The sequence below is a fragment of the Lipophrys pholis genome (genome assembly GCF_963383615.2).
Source record: "Lipophrys pholis genome assembly, chromosome: 2".
NCBI lineage: Eukaryota > Metazoa > Chordata > Actinopteri > Blenniiformes > Blenniidae > Lipophrys > Lipophrys pholis.
In genome coordinates, this window is record NC_137636.1 from 24,017,958 (window position 1) to 24,040,399 (window position 22,442).

At 40.3% G+C, this 22,442-nt stretch overlaps 1 protein-coding gene across 2 annotated transcripts in view; it reads left to right on the forward strand.

The window, feature by feature from the left end:
* Window positions 1–22,442, forward strand: part of cemip (cell migration inducing hyaluronidase 1) — a 211,604-nt gene that overhangs the window by 111,465 nt on the left and 77,697 nt on the right. For both annotated transcript variants that reach the window (XM_080493578.1, XM_080493577.1), the window contains 4 exons: window positions 6,064–6,201; window positions 9,935–10,073; window positions 12,797–13,033; window positions 15,902–16,081. In XM_080493578.1, the coding sequence (XP_080349704.1) occupies window positions 6,064–6,201; window positions 9,935–10,073; window positions 12,797–13,033; window positions 15,902–16,081 (694 nt within the window). The remainder of the gene's footprint in view (window positions 1–6,063; window positions 6,202–9,934; window positions 10,074–12,796; window positions 13,034–15,901; window positions 16,082–22,442) is intronic.

Here is a 22,442-nt window from a genome sequence, read left to right on the forward strand (position 1 = left end):
ATGTATAGTCAATACAGAGGCAATCCTCGGAGTCACACTCATTAAGTTATGCATAAAGAGGGAAAAATATGCACTGAGCAGGTTTGAGCTCATTACCGAATGTGTTGTGACGATTGATTTCTGGTGTTTAGACGCTGTGTGCCTTCACTTTATTCCTACTTCATTTCTTTTGGGAGCTTCAACACTGAATACTCACAAAGACACTTTCTCGGTAATCAGAATACCCGAGACAAAGAGAGGTTTCACTGATATAATGTGTAAACTATTGGTGGGATGTGGTCAACAGAAAATGTAATTAGAGGCTTTGTAATTAATTAATTGCATCTTCAGCTTGCTCAGTATTTGAGACATGAAGCAACATTTTTCATCTTAAACTGATTTAGTTACAAACAAAATTATGTTAATTAGTTGGGTTTTCTTACTTTTCCTGATGACAATTTGCTCTTTGAATATACCACTAGGAACTATCTGGAGCTATCTTAATGTTAGACAGTGGTGCTTTCGGCTACGTAGTATCGAGGTGATATCAGAAACTTGAATTGCTTTAGGAATATGTAAATTCATTTAGCATATTTGGCACACTGCTGTGCTCTTATCCACTTATCCCAAAGTTTTGAAGTTGAATTGTTACGTCCACTGGGCAAGGCATGTCAGTTCTGCGATGCATCTGCTGTATCAGTATTGTAGGAGAAAGAGGTGTAAACGGGGGCTGAAGTCAACGTCTCGGCTCAGCACCGGGAAAGGAAACAACATTCAGCATTTTTTTACCCATGAATTCTTTGAGCAATATACAACTGCAGTATGATGTTGAGAACTGAAAGGAGCTTTCCCAGGTGCACCGAGGAACCATCCATGTTGGGAGTCTAAAATCAAAGTGCAATTAAACGTGTATATTTTGTAAACAAGTAATTTTTTTTCGGTAATTAATTCCTCAAAGTGAATTCCTTAAAGTCTCAGGACAAACCAGGATACATTAAGAAGATTTCTTTCGTTCGTTCTTTCTTTCTGTTCTTACAGGGGGAAAAAAACCCCCAAAAATACCAAACATGTTTTAAATAAAAATGCAAAACCTTACCGACAGGATGTGACTTCGTGAAAGAAATCAAATATATCACATTTGCTGACATCCACTAGTTATCGGCGTTCGCTTTAAAGATCAAAGTCATTTCAAATAGCCTGCAGCTGCTCCACCTGCTATCGTCGTGTTTTTGCACTATTGCTTATTTTACAAGCTGAGTTCTTAACAGCAGCAATAAAGCCACGATGCAGGAGGCGGCCATGTTGCTGGCTGGTTATTGTGAACGTTGTAAACTCAGAAGTTTCTCAAATGGAAAGCTTCCCGGTTGCAGGAGCACACAATGAATCATTTTGTGCATTATCAATTCCACAATAATGCTTTATGTGGATTCCCAGTACTGGTTTTATATTTTGAATGATTCATTGTCCATACATACATTGTGTAACAGTGATGTGATAAACACCAAGGAGGCTCTGACTGTGTGCGTTGCTGTTTCGGGAATTGGTTCTCTTTGGAAGAAGTCCAAGGCTCACGGTGTGAACACAACAATCTCGTGACAATAATGCAACAGGTTTCTTTAAGAGATGCTTGTTGTGTTACAAATACAAGTATTTTCCTGTCCTCGCCTCTAATTAGAGTTGTGAAGAATGCTTTGAAGTCTTTATCTCGAATGATTTGTTTTCCATGCGGTAGTTCTCCTCACCTGGGCTGGTGGTTTTCTGATGAGGTTCAGGCACAGTTCATTGTGTTGTTAGATTAAGAAAATAGTTCCTCGCAGAGCAAAGCCGCCCAGTCAGCAGGTTTTTTTATTTTGTGTGTGGTTTTTTTGGGCTCCCAGCGGCCAAACACTTGGTAGGAACAGATCTCTGAGGACTGACTTCAGACGCTTACTCAAAAACGTGTGTGCGTGCGAACAGCTGCTGAGGAGGAATTTTCTGCTCACTGCTGTAAATGTAAGCATTTCTGTTTTATGTCTTTGTCCTTCGGTGTTGCAGAAGGTGGAAACTCAGGCACAAGAGATTCCATTTATTTCTTCAGATTAGAAGATAAAGAGGGAAGGATGCACCGAGCCTGCTGTCAAACCTTATGTTTCTGTGACTAAAGTGAGCAGGACACATCAGCGATCTGACCACTCAGCATTATGGTTGGGTGATTGGAGGAGTATAATGGAGTGTGCTGCAGTTTCTTATGATCTGTCTTATTGACATTTTCTCCTCATGAGCAATGACCAACAATATGGTGAGTGAGTTAGAACCTGGTACCAATTCCCATTATACTACATACAAAATGACTCCTGCTCATGGATTGGGATTTGTTCAAACCCGCTGTTTGGAGTTATTCCACAAATTTACATAGCACCAAAATGCCACCTTATGCTGCATTCATTCTACTGGGAACTGGAAACTGGGATTGTTGCCAGTTGGGAAAAAAATCTGTGTTCCCAAATCTTCACACGAAAGTAAGAAGCAACCACGGCTGTTTTATTGTCAGAATACAGAAAAGAGATAAATAACCTCATAACAATCGTGAAGTGAAGGATAAAATGAATCTCAGGAGGATTTTCTGTACAGCTGTTACTGGTTTTTTTGGAGTTAACATATTGTATTTAACTTTAGCTGTAGCTCCACATCGGAGGGCTTGTCAAAACTCATTTCTCAACTTTAATTGAAGCCATGCCCATCTTGAGTGATGTCCAATCTGCTTCACACGTGTACATCGCTAAAACTTCCCACTTTCCTCATGGGAACTCCCAGTTTGACTGCATGTACATAAGTATTTCCCAGTGGGAAGTTGGACCCGTTCCCCCTTCTTGCCACTCCCTATTTCTCTTGTTTTACTTGTATTTATTTGCTATATAAAGCCCCCCTTTTCCCTGAATTGACTTCAGTCAGTTCTTAGACATAAAGGGTTTTCTTTAATAATAATGATAACAAATTTTAATGAAGGACACTAAGTGCCCTTGACACTTAATTTGGGTGCTCCATGTTCACCATCGAACTCTGATTATGAAATGACAATTCAGCTTGCAATCCTCCAAATTAATTAGCAGAGTTTGTCTGTGTATGTGTGTATTTATCTGTAATCCCTGGTCAGATATCGGCCTGTATGCAGATGTGCAGCAGGTGTCCAGCAGACAAAGACAAAGAATTAATGCCACAATCCAAAGGCTGGGTCTATGTCCTGCCACATATTCATCCTGCTTGTCTCATTCGGTTGTGGCTGTAGATGTAATTGTTTCATAGTGGCTTGCTATCCGTTGTTCCCAAGATGATACAAAGAAAACTCTCACACTCAATATTTGGAACATCTTCTGCTTGTTTGGCCTTTCCCTTTTTTTTGACCAGCTCAGTTCACCACTTGATAATCTTTTCTACTTCCTCCGTGTGGCTGTACAACGCTTGGCTCCTCCAGAGCTTGGTTGGAGGGGACAGCTGGAGTGACAATGGCAAGTTTGGAAATTGTTGACATGTTGCCCAACCCCACGTCAACAGCATGCAGAGAGAAGCAGTCATAGGTCATTGACCTGGAGTCGGCAGTTGGCCTGAGAAAGATTGAGAGGGACATGTGATGGCTGAGACTCTTCCCTCGCACAGACAGAGGTCACCATCTCCTCATCCACAAGCTTGTCCTCTTGAGGACATATTTCCATATATGTACACTCAATTGGAAACAATAGGAGTCTCCCTGCACGATGCCAAGGTGGGTCTTTCATTATTGTAATTAAGAGGCTAGGATATGGGATCTTAGCAGGATTGTGGTCAAATCCCTTGGGAGACGGCCTGTGCTCTCAAGAGACGGACAGTCATCATTCACAGGGAGCAGAAACCAGCTGATTGCACGTCAACGCCTATCAATCTGTGTCAGCCCTCTGGGAAATTTACCTGACAGTTCGGGTCCCTGGCCACTCAATGCCATTGATGGATCCATTAGATTGCAGGGAGGTGAGGTAGCCACCACTCGCACCAGAGGCTGGATACTTACAGAGATAATGTCGGGTACAAACTTAATGCCAGCATCACTCGCCCTCACTCTTCAACAAGCAGTCCAATAAGCTTGTGTGCTATTTGATTCACATTTAGGTAGTTAGAGAGTTGAGACAATTAAAGTAGGAAGGAATGAGACCGGTAGAAAAATCAGTGGTAAGCATGCAACTGCTGATGTTATCACTCTGTTAGATTTATTGATCGTTAGAGATGCTCTGATAAAAGTTTTACATTGGAAATTCTTTCCTCTTGGTTCACTTTTAATTTAGTGGAATTTTCAAGCCTTTTTTGAACACCTTGCAAAGCTTTAACCAAACACATGCACAAACTTGTTGCTTTCACTTGAAGGTGACAAGTTGGTCTCTGAACTCTGAATATAGGAATAATTATCTGACTGCATCAGCACACAACAAGCTTCATTTTCTCTCTTCTGCCTCTTCAGCTCTAATTATTGAAAGTCGAGCTGCGAAAGAACATAATGTTCTTTGATTTGAGGGGCCAGCACAAACCTCATTTAATCCTGTCTTTTTTTTTTCTCTCCCCCCCCCCCCACACACTTGAAGCACATCACAGTGTTTTGTACTTCGGTCCATTTTATCAAAGCAATGTTCCACTGTTAACAGACTTTGTCAAGATGGCATTAAAAGCCCGATAAAGGCTGAAACATGTCGGACAAGGTTTCATTTATTCTAAATGTAGGAGTGCACTACATCAATTCTTTTGATTCATTCACATTACAGGAAGTGCGGGATTGCTACGCTGTTTGTAGATACAGTGAAGGCCAGGCAGAGACAAACAAAACAAAAAAAAGGTGACTCATGAGCACATTATTTTTTTCACTTTATTTCTAATGTTCGCGAAAACAGCATCTTCAGTTTATTTGCTGTTTTATCACAGCTCTGCCTGCACTCACCCTGGATTCTGGCACTTGCTGTAACAATAAACAACATTATTAGCTGCAGTAGTAATAAATTGTGTTTCCAAGTGCCTTTGTCCAAGTGCCACAAATATAATGCAGAGATTTTATGCAATGTGTTATCTAACCATGCAAAGGGGCAAAAGGGCGTCTGCATGCTCTAATGGGTAAAGATGGGGAAAAAAAAGCCTGCTGTCATCACCTCTCTTAGTCTGCATCCGCCTCATTCCTCTTTCTTTCTCTCCAAGAACTCTGCCGAGTGAGTCCTAATAGTCTCATTGATGCCTTCAAGTGAACACAGAATAAAGGGAAAGTTTTTGTAAATGCTTGGGTTTGATTCTGGATCCAGTTTTTTTTTTTTTTTTTTTTTTTTACTCCAACTTCCAGGTTGTTGACTCAAAATTATCCTTGGGTAGGAATTGGTGCATGACAGTCTCACACTGTGTTAGCCCCGTGATGAGGATACTCTATCATTCACCCAATGGCAGCAGGAAAAGTCGATCCTGAACTTACTGGGCTTGTCTAATGTCTGTTTGGCCAAACTTCATATGATCTTCCTCACCCAAACTTCAAGAAAAAAACGTGAGCCAGAATTTTTCATCAGTTCCATTCTTAAAAATAACCTGAGAAACCAATCATGCACTTTAAGCCCTGTTTCAACGAGAGAATTTTCAAGTGAACACAGAGAACCTTTGTTGCGTTTTGGGTGTCAGTTTACATGACAACAGGACTTGGAGCTGCTGAAAACAATAGGTATCAAACGCCTCCCAAGAAGGAATTTTTTGAAAACACTCTTGTCCGTGCAGTCGGAGGACAACACCACATTTCTGATACCCTGCTACTGCACACCACGGCCTTAGTAAATAGTTCTTCTGCACATGCACGTGTAGATGGACAGTAAAAAACAATGGCAACCTCCAAAGTGACTTGACAGACATCATTTTCAAAACGTTGCGACTTCTGACTTCTGAAACAGTAATGCAAAAACGATGCATTTTCAACTGAAACGTGGTGTAGATGATTCCTTATTGTACCTTTTTTGTTTCCACTTCATGAACTGAAATAAGTTGTGGCAATTGTTGTGGAGCTTATCTACTTTTTGTTATAAACCTTTAAATGTGGGTGTGTTGTTGTGTTCCCTGCAGTGTGTCCGGATAAAGAGCCAGGCCTGCAGCCATGGATGCCAGGACACAGTGAAGACCATCGTGTTACCATCGGTTACGGCCGGAAAGTCCTCCTGACAACCTCAGCCACAGTCCACTCAATTGAGATTCTGAATGGAGGTATGCTGGACACATCGATCAGACATATCCTCGAGAATATTAAAGGTGTCATGTGTATTTTCTTTAGATTATGTGTAGAGAATAATTGATTCATTCATCTTTTCTAAGTGATTGTGAACACTAAGGGTTTCTCATCAAATCTTCTTTACATGTAAAACAGCATCAAATGCCTGATGACTCATCCTGCACTCTCCTACATTCAATAGAAGCACATTCAGCTTCGCGGGGAGTCTAATCTCCTCCAACAGCAGCGCCGGCTCCAGGCATGGGCTCAAACTGGCACTGACAGGGGCATGTAATTCACATTTACCGCTAATGGCTACTTAAAATGTCAATCAAATGTGGACTCCTCCTGAGCATTTTCACCAGAAACACATTAACCTTCGGTAATCAAATGTCCCTTCAGACATTGCGTCGCTGGATCTTTAAGAAATTAATACATTTGCATTGTGCCATGTAAGACAAAGTGTTTGAGGTTTGAAATGGTTATACTGAAAGCTGGAAGAGAGATTGGTCTGAGGACATCAAGCAGTCTGGAACAGAAGCAAAGAGGAGGAGCACCAAGAGAAATGTTCACAGCGTAAACTCTTCTGAGCCAAGGGACATTTAATACACTGAGAGGAGATACTTATACAACTCCTTGAAGCAAAAAAACACAACTTGAGCTCCTGATAGCATTTCATCAAACTCCTTGTGCAGACCAATGAGAGTCTTTCGAGGGTTGTCAGCAAAGACAGACACGCTTGAACTTTAAAAGCACAACACTGCACCATGTGCTGCTTGATCAGACGTACACTGGAAGCCACTGTAAAAAACAAACAAACCCTAAAGCTGCTGTTTCTGCGTGTGTGTGCTCCTCTTGACCTTATACTTAGCGACTTCTCAGTTTCCGTTACTTCGAAGTTGTTGCTCGTTCTACGTGCTGTTTTGGCATCTTTTCCCTTATATTTTCATTCTCAGTACGATTTTGAAAGTCAATGGGGGGATTCTGCAGACCTCCGTTTATTTTAGCAGAGAGGCTCAGGGGAGTCTCAATAGCAGGAAGAATATCAGGTCCAGTTGACAAGACAACATTTCAAGTGATTATTTTAATGTTTTTGTGTCAGGAAAATTCTGCATTTACGCTGCCACTTTTTGAAAACGAACAGCAGGAATAATGAAAATCATGTAGTTAGCATACCCGGCCACCAGTTGTTGCTGTTGTTGTTTTTATTTAGTGAAACCACACACACACGTTATGGTCTATCTATTGAGCATGTGCAGAAAAAAATAATTTACAATGGCTGTGGTGCGCATGTGCAGTTGCAACGTTTCAAAGTTGTGTTTTGCTCCTTTTCCATGAAAATAGAGTCGGATCGCTGCCAAAAAGTTGCACTTTTCTCGGTTTCTATGGAGAGGTAGTCGGAGCATTTTTAAAAAGTTCCACTTTGGGAGCCGTTTTCCAAAAGTTGTGTTTCCGGTGGCTCTGAGCAGCATTGTCAAGTAAACAGACGCCCAAAACCGAATCAAAGTCTGTGTTTTTAATTTAAAATGTGAAAAATATATAATACTTTTTAAATGTCACCATGAGTTCTTTCCTACAGGCTTGGTTTCTTTATTGGTATATTTGGTTGCTTATTGTTCATTTATTAGTTTATTTATTTTTGTTTTGTTCATGTTCTGCTTGAAAAAAATTGTAAACAGGGCGTCAGTGTCTGGCTTTCCCTCCACAGGATAAATTGACCTATGGGAAAACCATGAGTTATGACAAATGAAATCTTTTGATCCCAACAGCCATTTCCACTAATATCTCATAATGTTAAAAACATTCAGAGGTCCAACGTTCAAACAAAATTACTACTTAGGCAAATTATGTGGCGTGTATGAGTTGGGGGGGGTTGAGGAGGGCACAGTGTGGTTCAAGCTCTGAGCACTTAATGACATATCCACAAAGACACAAGACATGCAAATATTTATCTGTCTGAATACCAACCGTTTACCAATCAAGCTGTAATCATCCAAGCTTTAATAAGTATGTTGCCTTTTTGATCAGCTGCACTAAAGAGTCGCAATATTTAGTGGCAAACTCTAAATCCAAATAAGTACCGGGTGCCAAAGAGAGTTTATGTGGTGGCGAGATGCATTAAAATGTGCTTCCTGCTGCATTTTATTAATTAAAATTCTACCTGCAGCAGCAAAACCTTTCGAGGGCTTTCTGCACTTGGCCTCAAAAGATAATTAAGGCTGGATAAACCAAAAGTTGGAATTGGGTCTTGGCATCAGATGAGGCTGATCCAAAGATATAGTGGAAGCCAACATAACAGGCCAGCTGCTTATAAAAGAATATACATGTCAGTATTATGAGTATAGCAATGGGAATCCAAAGACAATATACCTTGATAACATCAAGGTCTTAAATAAGACCCTCATATGAGCATACTGCTAAATTGGGTCTTGTTAATCTGGGCTTCACTTCCAAACTTTGTGCATTCAAGAACCCTACCAGGCGTTTATTAGTTAAATCTTGGTTTGGGTCTTCCAACATGAGGCAGTGGCATATGGGTATAGTTGTTGGATTCCTCTACTAGGGACATAGTTGGAATAGCTCTCGAATCATCAGATTATGTATATACTTTCCACCTAGACAAAGATACGCTAAAGGAAAGCAGGCAGGTACAACATATTTCCAACTGGGACCAGGTACTTTGATCAGTCTATTAGATATTACAATATATCTTTGGGTCACCTTGGAAGGGTTCTGGTGTCTATGAGGGTTTGGATGACGTCAAGTCTGGGCCTATCTGCTCTCAATTTGATCACACTGACCTCCAAGAATGGAACGAGTATCCGATCATTGCTGTTTCTGTCAAACAGTAACTGTAGGCTATTTGTTAGTGCGTGAGCTAAATGCAGCTGAGACATAACGTTCTATCGCTTATAATCTGAAACTCTAAAAACTGATTTATGAGTGATTTCTTTTGTGGAAGTTTCACCTCCTAAATCTTCTGTATTTTCAATGCAATATATCTATTTGGTTAATGGATTCCTAGGTGTAAGATATGGATATTTGAGAAGCTTGTTGTTTGCTCTTATATAATATGCATGACTTGCAAAAGATCTTAAAGCAGAATCTGTATTTTTTCTCCCTCAAAGAGTAAAGCCTTTTCCACCACATTTATCTCGTAGAATCATTTACGCTAAGTGGTTTTTACAGTATCTCCAGGCGAATCATCGCAAAGTCCAAGGAAAAATGAGCGCAAATGCATTTGACTGTGAAGCGTATTGTTGATGAGGAGTTACACTGTTGAAGAAAAGCCTGGTGGTGAAAGCAGGGTCATGGCCAGTGTTAGAGAAATGGTACATGCAGGAGATCGTTGATGTTCAACAGTCATTCACGACTGAGGTGGAATCATTGGATTGCACACTCGGTAAAGGATGTGGTAGAGAAGCTGTGTGTGTGTGTGTGTGTGTGTGTGTGTGTGTGTGTGTGTGTGTGTGTGTGTGTGTGTGTGTGTGTGTGTGTGTGTGTGTGTGTGTGTGTGTGTGTGTGTGTGTGTGTGTGTGTGTGTGTGTGTGTGTGTGTGTGTGTGTGTGTGTGTGTGTGTGTGTGTGTGTGTGTGTGTGTGTGTGTTTGCGAGGACTCCCTGAGCCCCGGCCCATAAATGGTCGAGAGACAGAAGGTGTCTGAGGGCACTGGGGCATGAATGAGCTGCCAGGAAGCTTCATCACTCACCCACTCTTTTCTCCCCTGTAGGAAAGCTGGTGATTGCTGACACCAACCGGCCCTTACTGCTGCGGACCAAACACATCCTGATTGGGAACAAGGGAGAGCTGCACATCGGGAGCCCAGATTGTCCTTATAAAGGCAACCTCACCATCTCCCTGTTTGGAAGGTACGCATTCATGAAGTTCAGATAAAAACCATAATAACTTCCATAAGCACAACACATCTTAAAAGTCATAAATCTTTTTCTCTGATTTTGTGATAGCTTAGGCTGATAGTGATCAGGCATTAGAATCAGATCTTTGAGAGGATTGATTCAGTAGCTTCCCATGGATGTGAAACTGGTGGCTTGTTGGACACAGATGAGACAAACCTGATGAGCTCTGAATTCATCCTAACTTAGGCCATGTTAACACGTTTCACGGGTATTTGGAAATAAAAACCAACGACCTGATAATTCTCTGCATTTGGGTTGCAAATTTACACATGAAGGCAGCTAGGACTCACCACAAATGAAGATTCCTGAAAACTCCAGCCACAGTGGATCTGGGTAAACTCTGTGTCTCCGCATCTAAAGGGGAGTAGGTGGATATTTAAGTCACAATTCGGGACATCATGTTTTTTTCAAGGATTCTGATTGGCTATCATGGCTTCATGCTTATAGTCACACTGCCTCCTACAGGTTTGGTATGCTCATAGCAGCTCTGAACAAATGTTTAAATGCAACAAATGTTTTCTCTTTCACTTTCACAAAACGTTGTATAAACAGGGCCTAAGAAACATGAGATACACGTTAGCTTCCCCTGACACGAGTCATGTGTCATGAGTCACTTTTGCCTGCATTCTGGTCGTGTGTCTCGGCTGTTTTAACACTGTGGCGTCTCATTGGTCATTGAGACAATCCGTGGCGAACATGCAGATTAAAGTGAACCAGATTATTGGACAGAGTACCACCTATTCTTTGGTCATGGTATTATAGTGCTGTGCCAACCTCCAAAAAGAAACAGCTCAATAACTGAAGTATTCATAATGTCTTTCTTAGCTACTTTGAGTGATATACTCATACTTGTGCACATCAACAGAGTCAAATCTGACATTTAAAGCGGTCGTTACTTGCAGTTAGTTGTAGACATCGCTAATTAGAGTAGGAGACTATTTGCTCATTAATAATTAGGTCAACATAGCATGTTTCGTAGGAGATGTTAGAAATGTGCTCGCTGTGGAGGAAGACATCATTCTGGGTTACGAGTCGACATTTACAAGAGGGCCTTTACAAGAAAGACAATTTGTTTCAGCATTATGTCACTTCGCTGACATTTGTGGTAAAAAGTTAAGTGCACAGTAGCCCAAACAGCTTAACACTCCATAACTTAAGAAAACACATTCCCACCTAAACAAAACACAAATTAGGAAAACATCTTCATCAATTTAACAACACATGCGCAGCATTTAGAAAATGCCCTGCGAACGCAGACAATGCAGTGGGAGTGTTTCCAGAGGACACTTTAGTATGATGGAGCTGTCTAGAAAAATGAATCAAAATGACTTACATTTTTATTTTAGCTCTCACTCCAGCTCGGCTGATGAATAGCTGACTCTCGTCCTGCCATATATCATAAACTGTGGCGACGACAAGCATTCCCAGATGTGTTCATCGTGTTGTCTGGAAACCCTTTCTGTGTTGTCTGTAATGTGATGTGCATTGTGTAAAAAAAACCTGCTTGGTGCCTTTCGAATTGATGAAAGGGTTTTTTTTTTTTTTAGAATATGCCTGTGTTTTGTGTTTATGCTTGGTTTTTCCTTACTTGCACTGCTTTGAGCTCTCTGGGGCATCACGGAACTGTCTGAACAGCTGTTTTGACTGATGGATTTGCTATCATAGGGAAACAGACGCATGTTTTTGTTTCTTTAGTGAGCTCTGCTTTAGTGGTTATTTCACTTTAATGATGTCCAGGATTTACCCTGGATTAGACCCCAGCTGATGGAAGTGTTGTATTGTGAACTATGGTGGTGAAACTATGGTAACATTTGCACTTCTTTACCCTCAGGGTGTTAACTTGGTTGGCATGGGGACTTTAGAATTTAAACTTTATGTTTGGCTCTTAGTTTTTTTTCCTTCTACATCTACAACATAAAAATAAGGTTGTGGGTTATGGAAAAAGTTCCTGCTTGATTTCCACGAGTATAAATCCATCCATTATCCCATAAATTTGTTCTAAAAAACGTACCACTAGTTTGTTTTGCAAGGGTCCCTTACCCTCCGTTTAATGTCATCAAATTAGTCAACTATTGAAGTTTAGGTGGGAGCACCTCCTTACTAGAAGAGAATCCAAAGGAAAATCTAAAATTTTCACAGCGTTTTATGGGTCCATTTACTCAACAACGGTGCAATGTGTTTATACTTGTCTCGTGCAGACAGGGCCTTAGTCCACATGAAAGCAACATAGCCAACACTAATCTCATTACGTTGTAGTCCACAGTACCCGGGATGCATTAATAGCCTATATAGTAATTATTAGATTACTGTTTTAGCTGTTAATACTTCTCAAATCTTTTATTTCCCACCAAGAATGGCTGAACTCCAGTTTTTTGAGCATCTTCCTCCAAATTACTGGTGTAACTATGCAGGAAGTTTCTGACCCAGACAGGCTTTCCCATGTTGCTGATACTTTTTTTTTATTCGAAGTAGAAAGTATGTCCAGTTCGTCTCAAATAAGTTTAATAACATCTGATAAACTGCTTATTGAATGTGACTTATAAAACACTTGATGTGGTTCGTCAGCTTTTTACAACGGCACCATTTCAACAATCCACACATGCAAACATTAAAGCACATTCCTGTTCTGAAATGTCACTAAAAAAATGTTCCTTCATCTTGTGCTTTATTCTCAGACTGGATGACAGCGATGAGGAACATGGCTACTTTGGCAGGAAGTACATCGGCGTGGGGACGGGAGGAACCGTGGAGATCCACGGCCAGAAGAAGCTGTCGTGGACGTTTCTCAACAAGACCCTTCATCCTGGAGAGAGCAACCAAAACAACTACCTGTTCCAGCGAAGCTGGGGCAACCGAGGCATCATTATCCATGTGATTGACCCCAAGACTGGAGAGGTGCTCTACGATGACAGGTGAGGATGCCTTCGAGCACGGAGACTCCACCTTGGCCGCTGAACAATCTCTGAGACTTAATTAGAGTCGGAATGATCCGGTGGCTGACACCTCATAAGCTCCTAATGAAGGATTCTAATGACGGAGACAAATGTGCCTCAGCGCCGGCGTCGCTTCATGCACGGATATTACATTTAGAAATCAATGACACACTTAATATCTTTTCATGATTAATTGTCCATTTTATGATCTTAAATTGGAGTCAGATAAATTGATATTCCGCTGTTATTGTGGTAACAATAACAGCTATTTATATTGATGTGCTAATATTGTTTTCAAGACTGATACTTGGTGATATAGATCAATAAATGCTTAACTTTTCTCTCATTTTATTAAATCCCCTATCTTAACCATATACACTGTACAAACAGTTCACTAAAATCACATTACGTCTGTCTGTTAATGCTATTACAACTAGGCTTTTAATGCTTCTCTGGTCTCCCACGGAAGTTATGTGGGAGTTCGATTGGTAGCTGAATGGAAAAGAAACAATGCAAAGCAGCTTTTTCGGCATACAAAGAAACAACAACACACATACAAGGTGATCACCCCCGGTTTAAATTGATTTTGCACAATCTAATGGAATAATCTTGGACTATCTCTTCAAATTATGCATCTTTATACACTTCACAAAGAGATATAAAAACAGCAATTTCAGCCAATGTTAGTTTTGCATGCTGAGTGCAGAGTGCATCAGATTTAGTATAGGAAGAAAAGTGTAGATACGCCTCTTCAGCACTGAATTTAGCTGTTTGATTCAGTCTCCAGTTGTGTAAGATTCAGCCCTGAGCCGTGCAGTCTGCCATTACAAAACCGTCCTGACTCATTCTACAGAGCTCACTAAATTCCAGTGTGGTTCTGTAATAGGACGCTATCATTGCCAACCACCAGTCATTTGTTGATACTTCTTCCCTCCTAGACACTTAATTCCACCTTTAGCCGTCAGCAGCATAATTACAAAGTGGAAGTGTTTGAGAAACACAGCGGCTCAGCCACCAATCAGAGCATGTGGTGTTACAGAGCGAGGTCACCGAGTGCTGAGGTTGATGCACTGCTGACCCATTCAGGGATCTAACACTGGTAATAAACTCAGGAGCAGTGGGATGGTGTGGAGTTATCTAACACACCGTTCCATGTGGTAGTGCGATGGAGGAGTCTAAATTTGACACATTTGACATTCAGTCTATGTTTTCCTCTTACTCAACTGTTCTATTATTCACATAAATATCATATTTGAACTCTCCTCATTTGGGTAGGATTACGATTTTAACGACATCTTGCTTTTGCAGTTTTAATCGATCACTCTGTGGCTGTAATGTCAAGCATTAGGCCCTTAGGCCAAAACTGACCCACAACATACTCTGATCCGTTTCGCCAAATTCAAATTATGAAATTACCAAGAAATTTTTTACTTTTTTTTAATTTTTAAACACATTTTCTAAGACTAGCAGCCACAACACTGAGACCGAAGCGGAGATATCAATGATGCCGCCATGAAAGATATCAAGGGGAGCTTGTATAAACCTGCAGAATGCAACAGCTTTTGGACATTTAATCATATTTTGCACCACAAGGTTTCATTAAAATTGCCTTTATGTTGAGATTGTAGTAATTTTCTGTAGTAATTGTTTTTTTGTCAAAATATAGACATTTTCCTCACATATACTCTGTGCCACAACAAAGACAAACATTCAAGTTTAAAGTTAAAAGGTATTATAGCTCTATTTTACCGGTCCGATCCACTCAAGATGAAATTGGGCTGAATGTGTTCTCTGGACTGAGAAGTGTTAGGTTTGCTTTAAATACCCATCTCAGTTGTATGCTGATGATGGTTATCTATACTATTACCTTAGATTTGTTATGAATTCCTAGCAGATTTTACTTTGATGCTAAATTAATTTCACAACAACAAACCATTTATTGAATAAGAAGGAATCATGTTGCACACTGTTCATCAACACTCTTCGTGCTCGTCTTAATCATGATCCCCAACATAACATTAGTGAATATTGACCCTGCTGATATTGTCTGTCAGTATAACTATTATACAAATCTGAAGTACCTAAAATTGATCGATAAGTCACTGTGAATGTTTGTGAGTTCTTTATGGGCCACATTATGGTCACGTGTACCATTTTCTATATTTTACTCCATCAAATTATCTCAAGACATTTATGTCTTGATACGTTTCTTTTCTTTTTTTCTTTTCTGATATTGCTCGACTGGTGTTTCTTAATAGAAGAGTATATCTAATAATATTTTCTGTTTGTGTTTGTTTGACCACTGTGACTCGATATGTTAATATGTCAAGGACCATTTCACAAGTTAGACGTTTTCCTTTCGAATCTTAAAACAGGAAGATTACCAGCCTGCCTCACCAGGACGAGGTTTATCTGGAGCTGGCTTTGCCCTTTTTCGGGAAATCTTAATGCTGAAACAATTACCTTTATGTAACTTGGCATAAACTGTCGAGTGAGCACTTGTCCAAGACCTTAAGATTCAAGTAGAGCCGAGACTTCAATCCAGAGCTTTTTACTCAGAGTTTAGTCGTTCCTCTGAAAGAATGCAAAGAAACATGTCGCAGAAAGCTTTCACATTGCAGTGGAGGTTACCAGAGCTGTGAAAGGAGCATCTACTACATATTAATGTGTTGCATTCAGAATTAGAGGTCATGAAACTCCCCGTGGGTGTAAAATGGAGATGACATAGTCCTGCAGTCCATACAGTATAAATGAGAGAGAACTTAGCATAGCCGGAGGTATCAGAACGGTTTGAGTTGCAGAGCAGCTTTCCAAAACAAATTCCTTATCTTTTATTTATCCCGTCAGGTTCGACACATACCGGAGCAAGAATGAAAGCCATCGCCTGGCCAAGTATGTGGACGGCATTGAGGAGGGGCTCATCCTGGCCATGGTGGTCAATGACGAGGGCTCCAACAACTTAGAGGACTCGGCCAAGAAGAGCCTCACCAGGCTGGGCAGCAAGCACATCAGCAGTCTGGGATTTCGGTGAGCGTCTCAAACATTGCTTTTTTAGAAACCGTGAATTTGACTATAACTCATATTGAATAAGACTGGAGCGACTTGATGAGCCACTAATGACAACAGTGTTTAAGGATACCGTTTGCAAATCAGCTGCTTCCAAGACAAAGCGAGAGGTATTCGGCTCACGCCATGTCGGGAAATAAAAGGTGTTTTTGAAGCTCCCAGCACACTATTGTCTGGAGCATCCTTTTAATTGATTGCTGTGAACTAATGAGAAAATGTTGGAACCTCGGGTGAATCACAATGAATTGCTGTCTGTTTCTAATTAATCCCTGCAGCTTTTGGGGACCTTTTAATGCTTAATGATTTTCAATAAACTATCTCCACTGGAACATTTGTAGAAGAAAACATATACACTCAGAAGCCACTTTGTTTGCGATACTTCACAATCATTACACAGAGGTTCAATAAGCAAGACCTGAAAAGTGGATGCTGAGTGTCAAAAAAAAAAAAAAGAAAGGAGAGAGAAACAGAAACCTCTCCAACTGCTTTAAAGAAGCTGACCGCATGCAGTGAAGAATAAAATCTGAAGTATACCCGGTCTTGTAACATCACTACTTTTAGTAGTAAATGAGTATTATTAGATGAATTGATGCTTCCTACTAGCACAGCTGCAGACAAGTAGCCATCTGCAGGAATTGATGGGTGGGATACAGTCTGCACATCCCACATTCTGCTCAATCATATTTACCACAGGGTGGGGTGAAATTATTCTCCTCTGCATGGTGGTTAAAGAAGCTTCACCAGCAGACTGGAAACCAAAAGTGTCAAAACACAAAAGCTGAGCAGGACATTATGATTTAATCTAGCTCCAAGCGTGGCGTTACGGCGCGCTCTTTGATTCATGAATGTTGCATATTAAATAATGTCTTCAACAGCTGAGTCAAAATCAATGAACATTTGTTTAAAGGTGACAAGGAGAAGCTAAAACAAGTCCCGTCAACCTGTATGATGTCTATAAATTGTATAATAGTTTTTCATTTTTGTTTGTGTTGCTTTTTCCTCTGGCTGTCACCAGTTGATGTACCACCAATATCTACATTATCGAGCATCTTCCTTATACTAACTGATGTAAATTCAGCATCATCCAGATTACCACAGCATTTTCCTGCAACTAACTCGTTTAGCCAATGTAATTTTCAGAACGTTGTTGTTTAAACACCAAACGTTTCTGAAAGGCAAATGGAAAAATAATACATTTTCACTTGAAACGTTGCCTCAGTGTTGAGCATCTTTTAATTCAATTTAATATTGATTAACGGTACATGAAGAATAGCGGACTTGTCAAGAATACTGCACTAAAGCAAATAACTTATCTTCCAAAGTTATATTGATTTATTTGATTTTCGTATTTTGTCTGCAGACAGGTAAACCTGAAAATACTCTCATGTGTCTGCTGTTCAGGAGTTGCACTGTGTTGACTGGTGTTGGTCCTCAAAAGCATCTATTCCTCTCTACCTGCGGTCACAGTGTCATAAAAACAGCCATCAACCTCAAAGTGAACCTTCCCTCAAATGTCAAACTTTGCAAAAACCACTGTCACTTCTGCAAAGGTCAGTCCTCTTCATTGCCAGAATGGACTTTACTGGAGTGTGAAGAGGTAAAGCCACATTAAGGATCCTCTGAATGTTGACGCGGCACACCTGGACAGGCCACCGACGTGTGGGAATCATTTTCTACAGTCTGATGAGTCAGATGTGGTCGGAGGAAAGGAGTCAGTCGCATCTGCATAAAGCGAACCCACAGAATCCTGCAGCCATGTGCTAATGCTGCTGTGTGCACCATGTGCTGCTGATTCAGGGCCGTTGAATTAACTGAGGGAAGGAAAGAGGTGAATCTCCTTCGGAAAATCCTGAAAGAGAAAGTTGGGTCAACCACAACCTGTTTGTAAAGCAAGACGGCCTGGTGTGTGTGTGTGTGTGTGTGTGTGTGTGTGTGTGTGTGTGTGTGTGTGTGTGTGTGTGTGTGTGTGTGTGTGTGTGTGTGTGTGTGTGTGTGTGTGTGTGTGTGTGTGTGTGTGTGTGTGTGTGTGTGTGTGTGTGTGTCTGTGTGTCTGTGTGTCTGTGTGTCTGATCTTTACCTCATGTGACGCCTAATCTACAATCTCATAGTAATCCAGTTTCTATGCGATCCCAACAACAGATGGCTCTGACATCATCCCAGCAAGATTACGGAGCTGAAAGCTGTCAGTAGAATTCCTATGAATCGAGATCGCCGTTGTATCTTTAGTAATTTCTAGTCAATAGACTAAATCTCGTTATGCAAGTAAAATCTGAAAGAGAAGCAGAGACATGTTGGTTGAATCTGCATCATCTGTTTTTACTGAGCATTTCACTGAAAAAATAGAAACGTATAAAAGAAATTTTATAAGTTTATATGTCAAAAATATCATTGGAAATGGTGCATTTGAAATGAGGAAGTTTGTTTGGATTTTTCCCAGCATGCCTTCTTTCCCCCCCAATCACGCAATGATTAAACAAAATTAAAGATCATTTTAAAGAAATTTTTTTTTACCCTGCTTTCACTCAGATTGTTTTTTTATTAGATTTTTTTTATTTTTTTTTATTGTGAAGTCCTTTGGTCTACCTTGGTTGTTCTTTAAATGTGCAATACAAATAAAGTTGATTGATTCATATTATATTTGATAATCAAGTGAGATATTTGTTGACAGTAAATTTCAAAGTGAAAACATTGAAACAAATGCCTATATGGAAGGATAAAACACACATACATACAAAAACATGGCATACAACATTTAAAAAACCAAGAGGGAGGGTTAACACAGTGAGCAGAAACAACATCAGTAGTAGTGAAGAAATGGTAAAATAAACTAAAAATGATCGCCTCCCACATCCGTTATAAAATTCAAGCTCGTTAAAGAAACATGAGTGCATATTATAAGTTCCTGCTGGCCTGTGAGAAGCCACATAATATCATACCAGGTACGACTCCTCCTACCTGCTCTACCTGGTAGCTGATATAATAATCATAATACTGTCTTAATTTTTTGGGTACTTTTTACACATCAGTTCAGTATTAATTGAGTGGAATCCTTGAAATGTCACAATTAAAAATCCAGTTCAAATAAAAAAAAATAAAAATAAAAAAAAAATATATATATATATATATATATATATATATATATATACAAACACAATGAAATAATATATGAGGGAATAAATACATAACAAATAAGATATAATAAATACACTAAATGCTATAATAAGACAGACAGGATAATATTTCAAGCAAAAGCTACTTTTTAAAACGGATGGGATCTGGTCGATATAAATTGGGAGTGATTTCTACGTTTTTCAGGTGTAAACAGAAAAAGCTTTGACACCTACTTACTTGACAGGAACATTTAATAAAGCAGCAATAGGTGATCTTAAAGTGCGGTTTGTGATCGTTTCTTCTGTCAGGTACATTTTTGTTCTGTCAGCTAAATGTAAACGTGTCAGGTCTTAAATGTATGAAAGTACTAATTCAGGGGTGTCAAACTCATTTTAGGTGAGGGGCCACATACATATCATTTTCATCTTGAGTGGGCCGAACCAGTAAAATAGTGCCATAATAACCTTTACATTTAAACTTTAAAGTTTTTCTTTGTTGTGGTACAGAGTACATGTGATGATGATGTCTATATTTTCACAGAACTGAAAATGACTACAATTTCAACATAAAGCCAATTTTAATGATCCGTTCTGGTGCAACATATAGTGAAATGTTGAAAAAAAACTTCTCTTATACTGTTGCATTATGCATATTTTTTACAAACTCAGCCTGACAGCATGGCTTTGAGGCTAAAACTAGTTTTGCTATCTTTCACAGCAGTGTCACTGATATCTCAGCTCGGGTCTCAGCGCTGTGTTGTGTCCACTACTGTTAAGAAATCTGTAAAAACAAACAAACCAAAAAAAAAATCTATATTTTTACAATTTCCTTGTTGGTTTTGTCGGCCAGATTGGAGCCTCTTGCAGGCTGGTTTTGGCCCACAAGCCTTATGTTTGACACCCCTGGGCCAATCAATACAGTGATGTTGAAACTGCTGATGCAGTGAAATGCATATATAACCAAAATCCATTCACTTTTCTATGGGTGTGAGAAAATCGTTAACATTGACAATTTTAAATTAGAATATATTAGGAAGTCATTCAGCCAGGAATTAGCACTTGACCTGAGGCTTGTGGCAGCCAGCTGCTGATCTGCTCACTTCCCCGACCTCGGTGTCTTTATCTGCAGTGCCATAGGAAGTCAATCGACCTCTTCATATTCAATGATTCACTCACTTAATTACCAGTCACTTGAGTATCTGGACACATTATGCGAACGCTGCTTTGGCTAAGACAGACTGTCTGATCATGTCACAATGGTGACGCTCAACTCGTCAATCAATCCGCCAATTACTAGTACCCTGAATATATCGCCATGACTGGAGAAAAAGAAGACGGCCTGACTCTGTAAAAAACGGACATGTTGTTTATCAAGGATGTTGACCAGGTGTTTTATTCTCCGGGATTTTATGCCATCCCCCTCCAGACCTGGCGTCCATGAAACCGGCACAAACTCGTACATATGGTGCGTACCCTCCTTCTTGGTGGTAAATGTAGCCGCTAATTCCATTGTGTGCTCTCCAGTTATTCTGTATCTCACTCTGCAGAAGGTGTTTAGGGGCAAAAGCTTGTTCTGTCAGGGAGTGTAAGAGTTTGTCATAAATGCATAGAGAGAAGAAACTAAATTGTGCCATGACAACAAATCCCCTGAAGAAGTCTCTATAAAGTTTCTCCAATAAGGGCTATCGGAGCGTGTACTTGTACACCTTGCAGATTTCTCAAGCATCGCTTTGTTGTGTTCTTGTTCTGAGGGTAAACAATGCAGCACTGTTGTGGATGACTCTGCATATTAAACGGTGCTCCTTGTCAGGTGTAATATCAGTATCGTCAATGTGGCGAGAGAGAGAGGATATCTTGACAATGCAAACCCTGTGGTTCACGCCCGACTCATGCAGTGCCAGGAAACTTAATGTTTGCCATTGGGACCTCAGGAGACACCAAGTTTAATAAATGGTTTGAGGGCAGAGCTCAAGTTTCTTTCCCAATTTGCACTTTCCTTCTGGTTGTAGATGCTGCAGAGGGCAGGCGAAATGGATGGGAGCAGTGGCGAGGCCACACTGAAACTCCCGCCTAATGACTCCTGTCGCCTCGCTCTCCTCACACCATTGCCAAACAGGCCGACACTGGTGTCATCAGGAGAGGGAGGCTGTGTAATTTGCGGCGCACCCAGAGACATTTTAATAAGCTTGAATTTATGAGTCAGGGAGGACTTCCCAATATATTTGCAGTTATGTCATTTGCATATGTTTACTGGGGCTGTGAAGAAATACAGAAACACACCTTTCAGGCTGTCTTTTACTTCTTCGTTTTTTTTCTTTTTAAAAAAAAAGCTCAGCAAAATACAAGATTAAAGTGAGATGAAGAATGCGGTTTGAAGTTGTAGGATTATTCCTTTGTTACCATGCAAATTGTGTTTGTGTCACATAAATTGGATGTTGCTCTCTGTCACGGTAGCGTCTTGTTCTCGACACAAAGTGCCGCATAGCGCACGTGCTTTGACGGTGTCAGACCGATGCACTGTGTTCATCCGTGATCCTGATGAAGTATGCTCATGCGTATGGCTGGGGCATTGCTGGCCGAGGGCAAAGAAAAAAGGGCAAACTTGTGTTTTTCTTGTTTTTTTAAAAGGATCAGAATTCATCCCCACGTTTTTAAAACCATGTAGTTGGCATGGCCAGGCCACTAGTGGGTGCTGTAGGTTATTTTGGTAGTGAAACCGCATGCACACAAGCAGGGAACAATATGTTATAAACATTAACAATGGGAGTACACTGACATTCGTATATGGACAGACGACTGTCAACTATAAAACCAGCAAGTCCCAGGAGAATCTGGCCTCGGAGTCATGACATCCTAAGTGAGGCGTTACCGGCATCACTGACTACAACACACTGCTATCGTGCCACTTAGCACAATCCAGTCACTGCATACAAGGTGCAATTATTAAGGAGCTGTTAACATGACACTTTTAAGTGAAAATAGGAACAGATACTATTGTGGTATTCTTAATTTCTGGCATTTCTGTGTATTCAGCGATCGCTGAAACGCTGCATGAACACAGTATGAATTTTAGTTTTGATTGGTTTACTCATAAGGTGAAAGCTCAGTAGTGTAGCGGTTCACACTCTCGCCCTATAGCTAATAGAAAAAAACTCAGGTTTGTGTCGGAGTTATGGTAGCTCTATATGTGGGAATGCCTCTGTGTGTGTGTG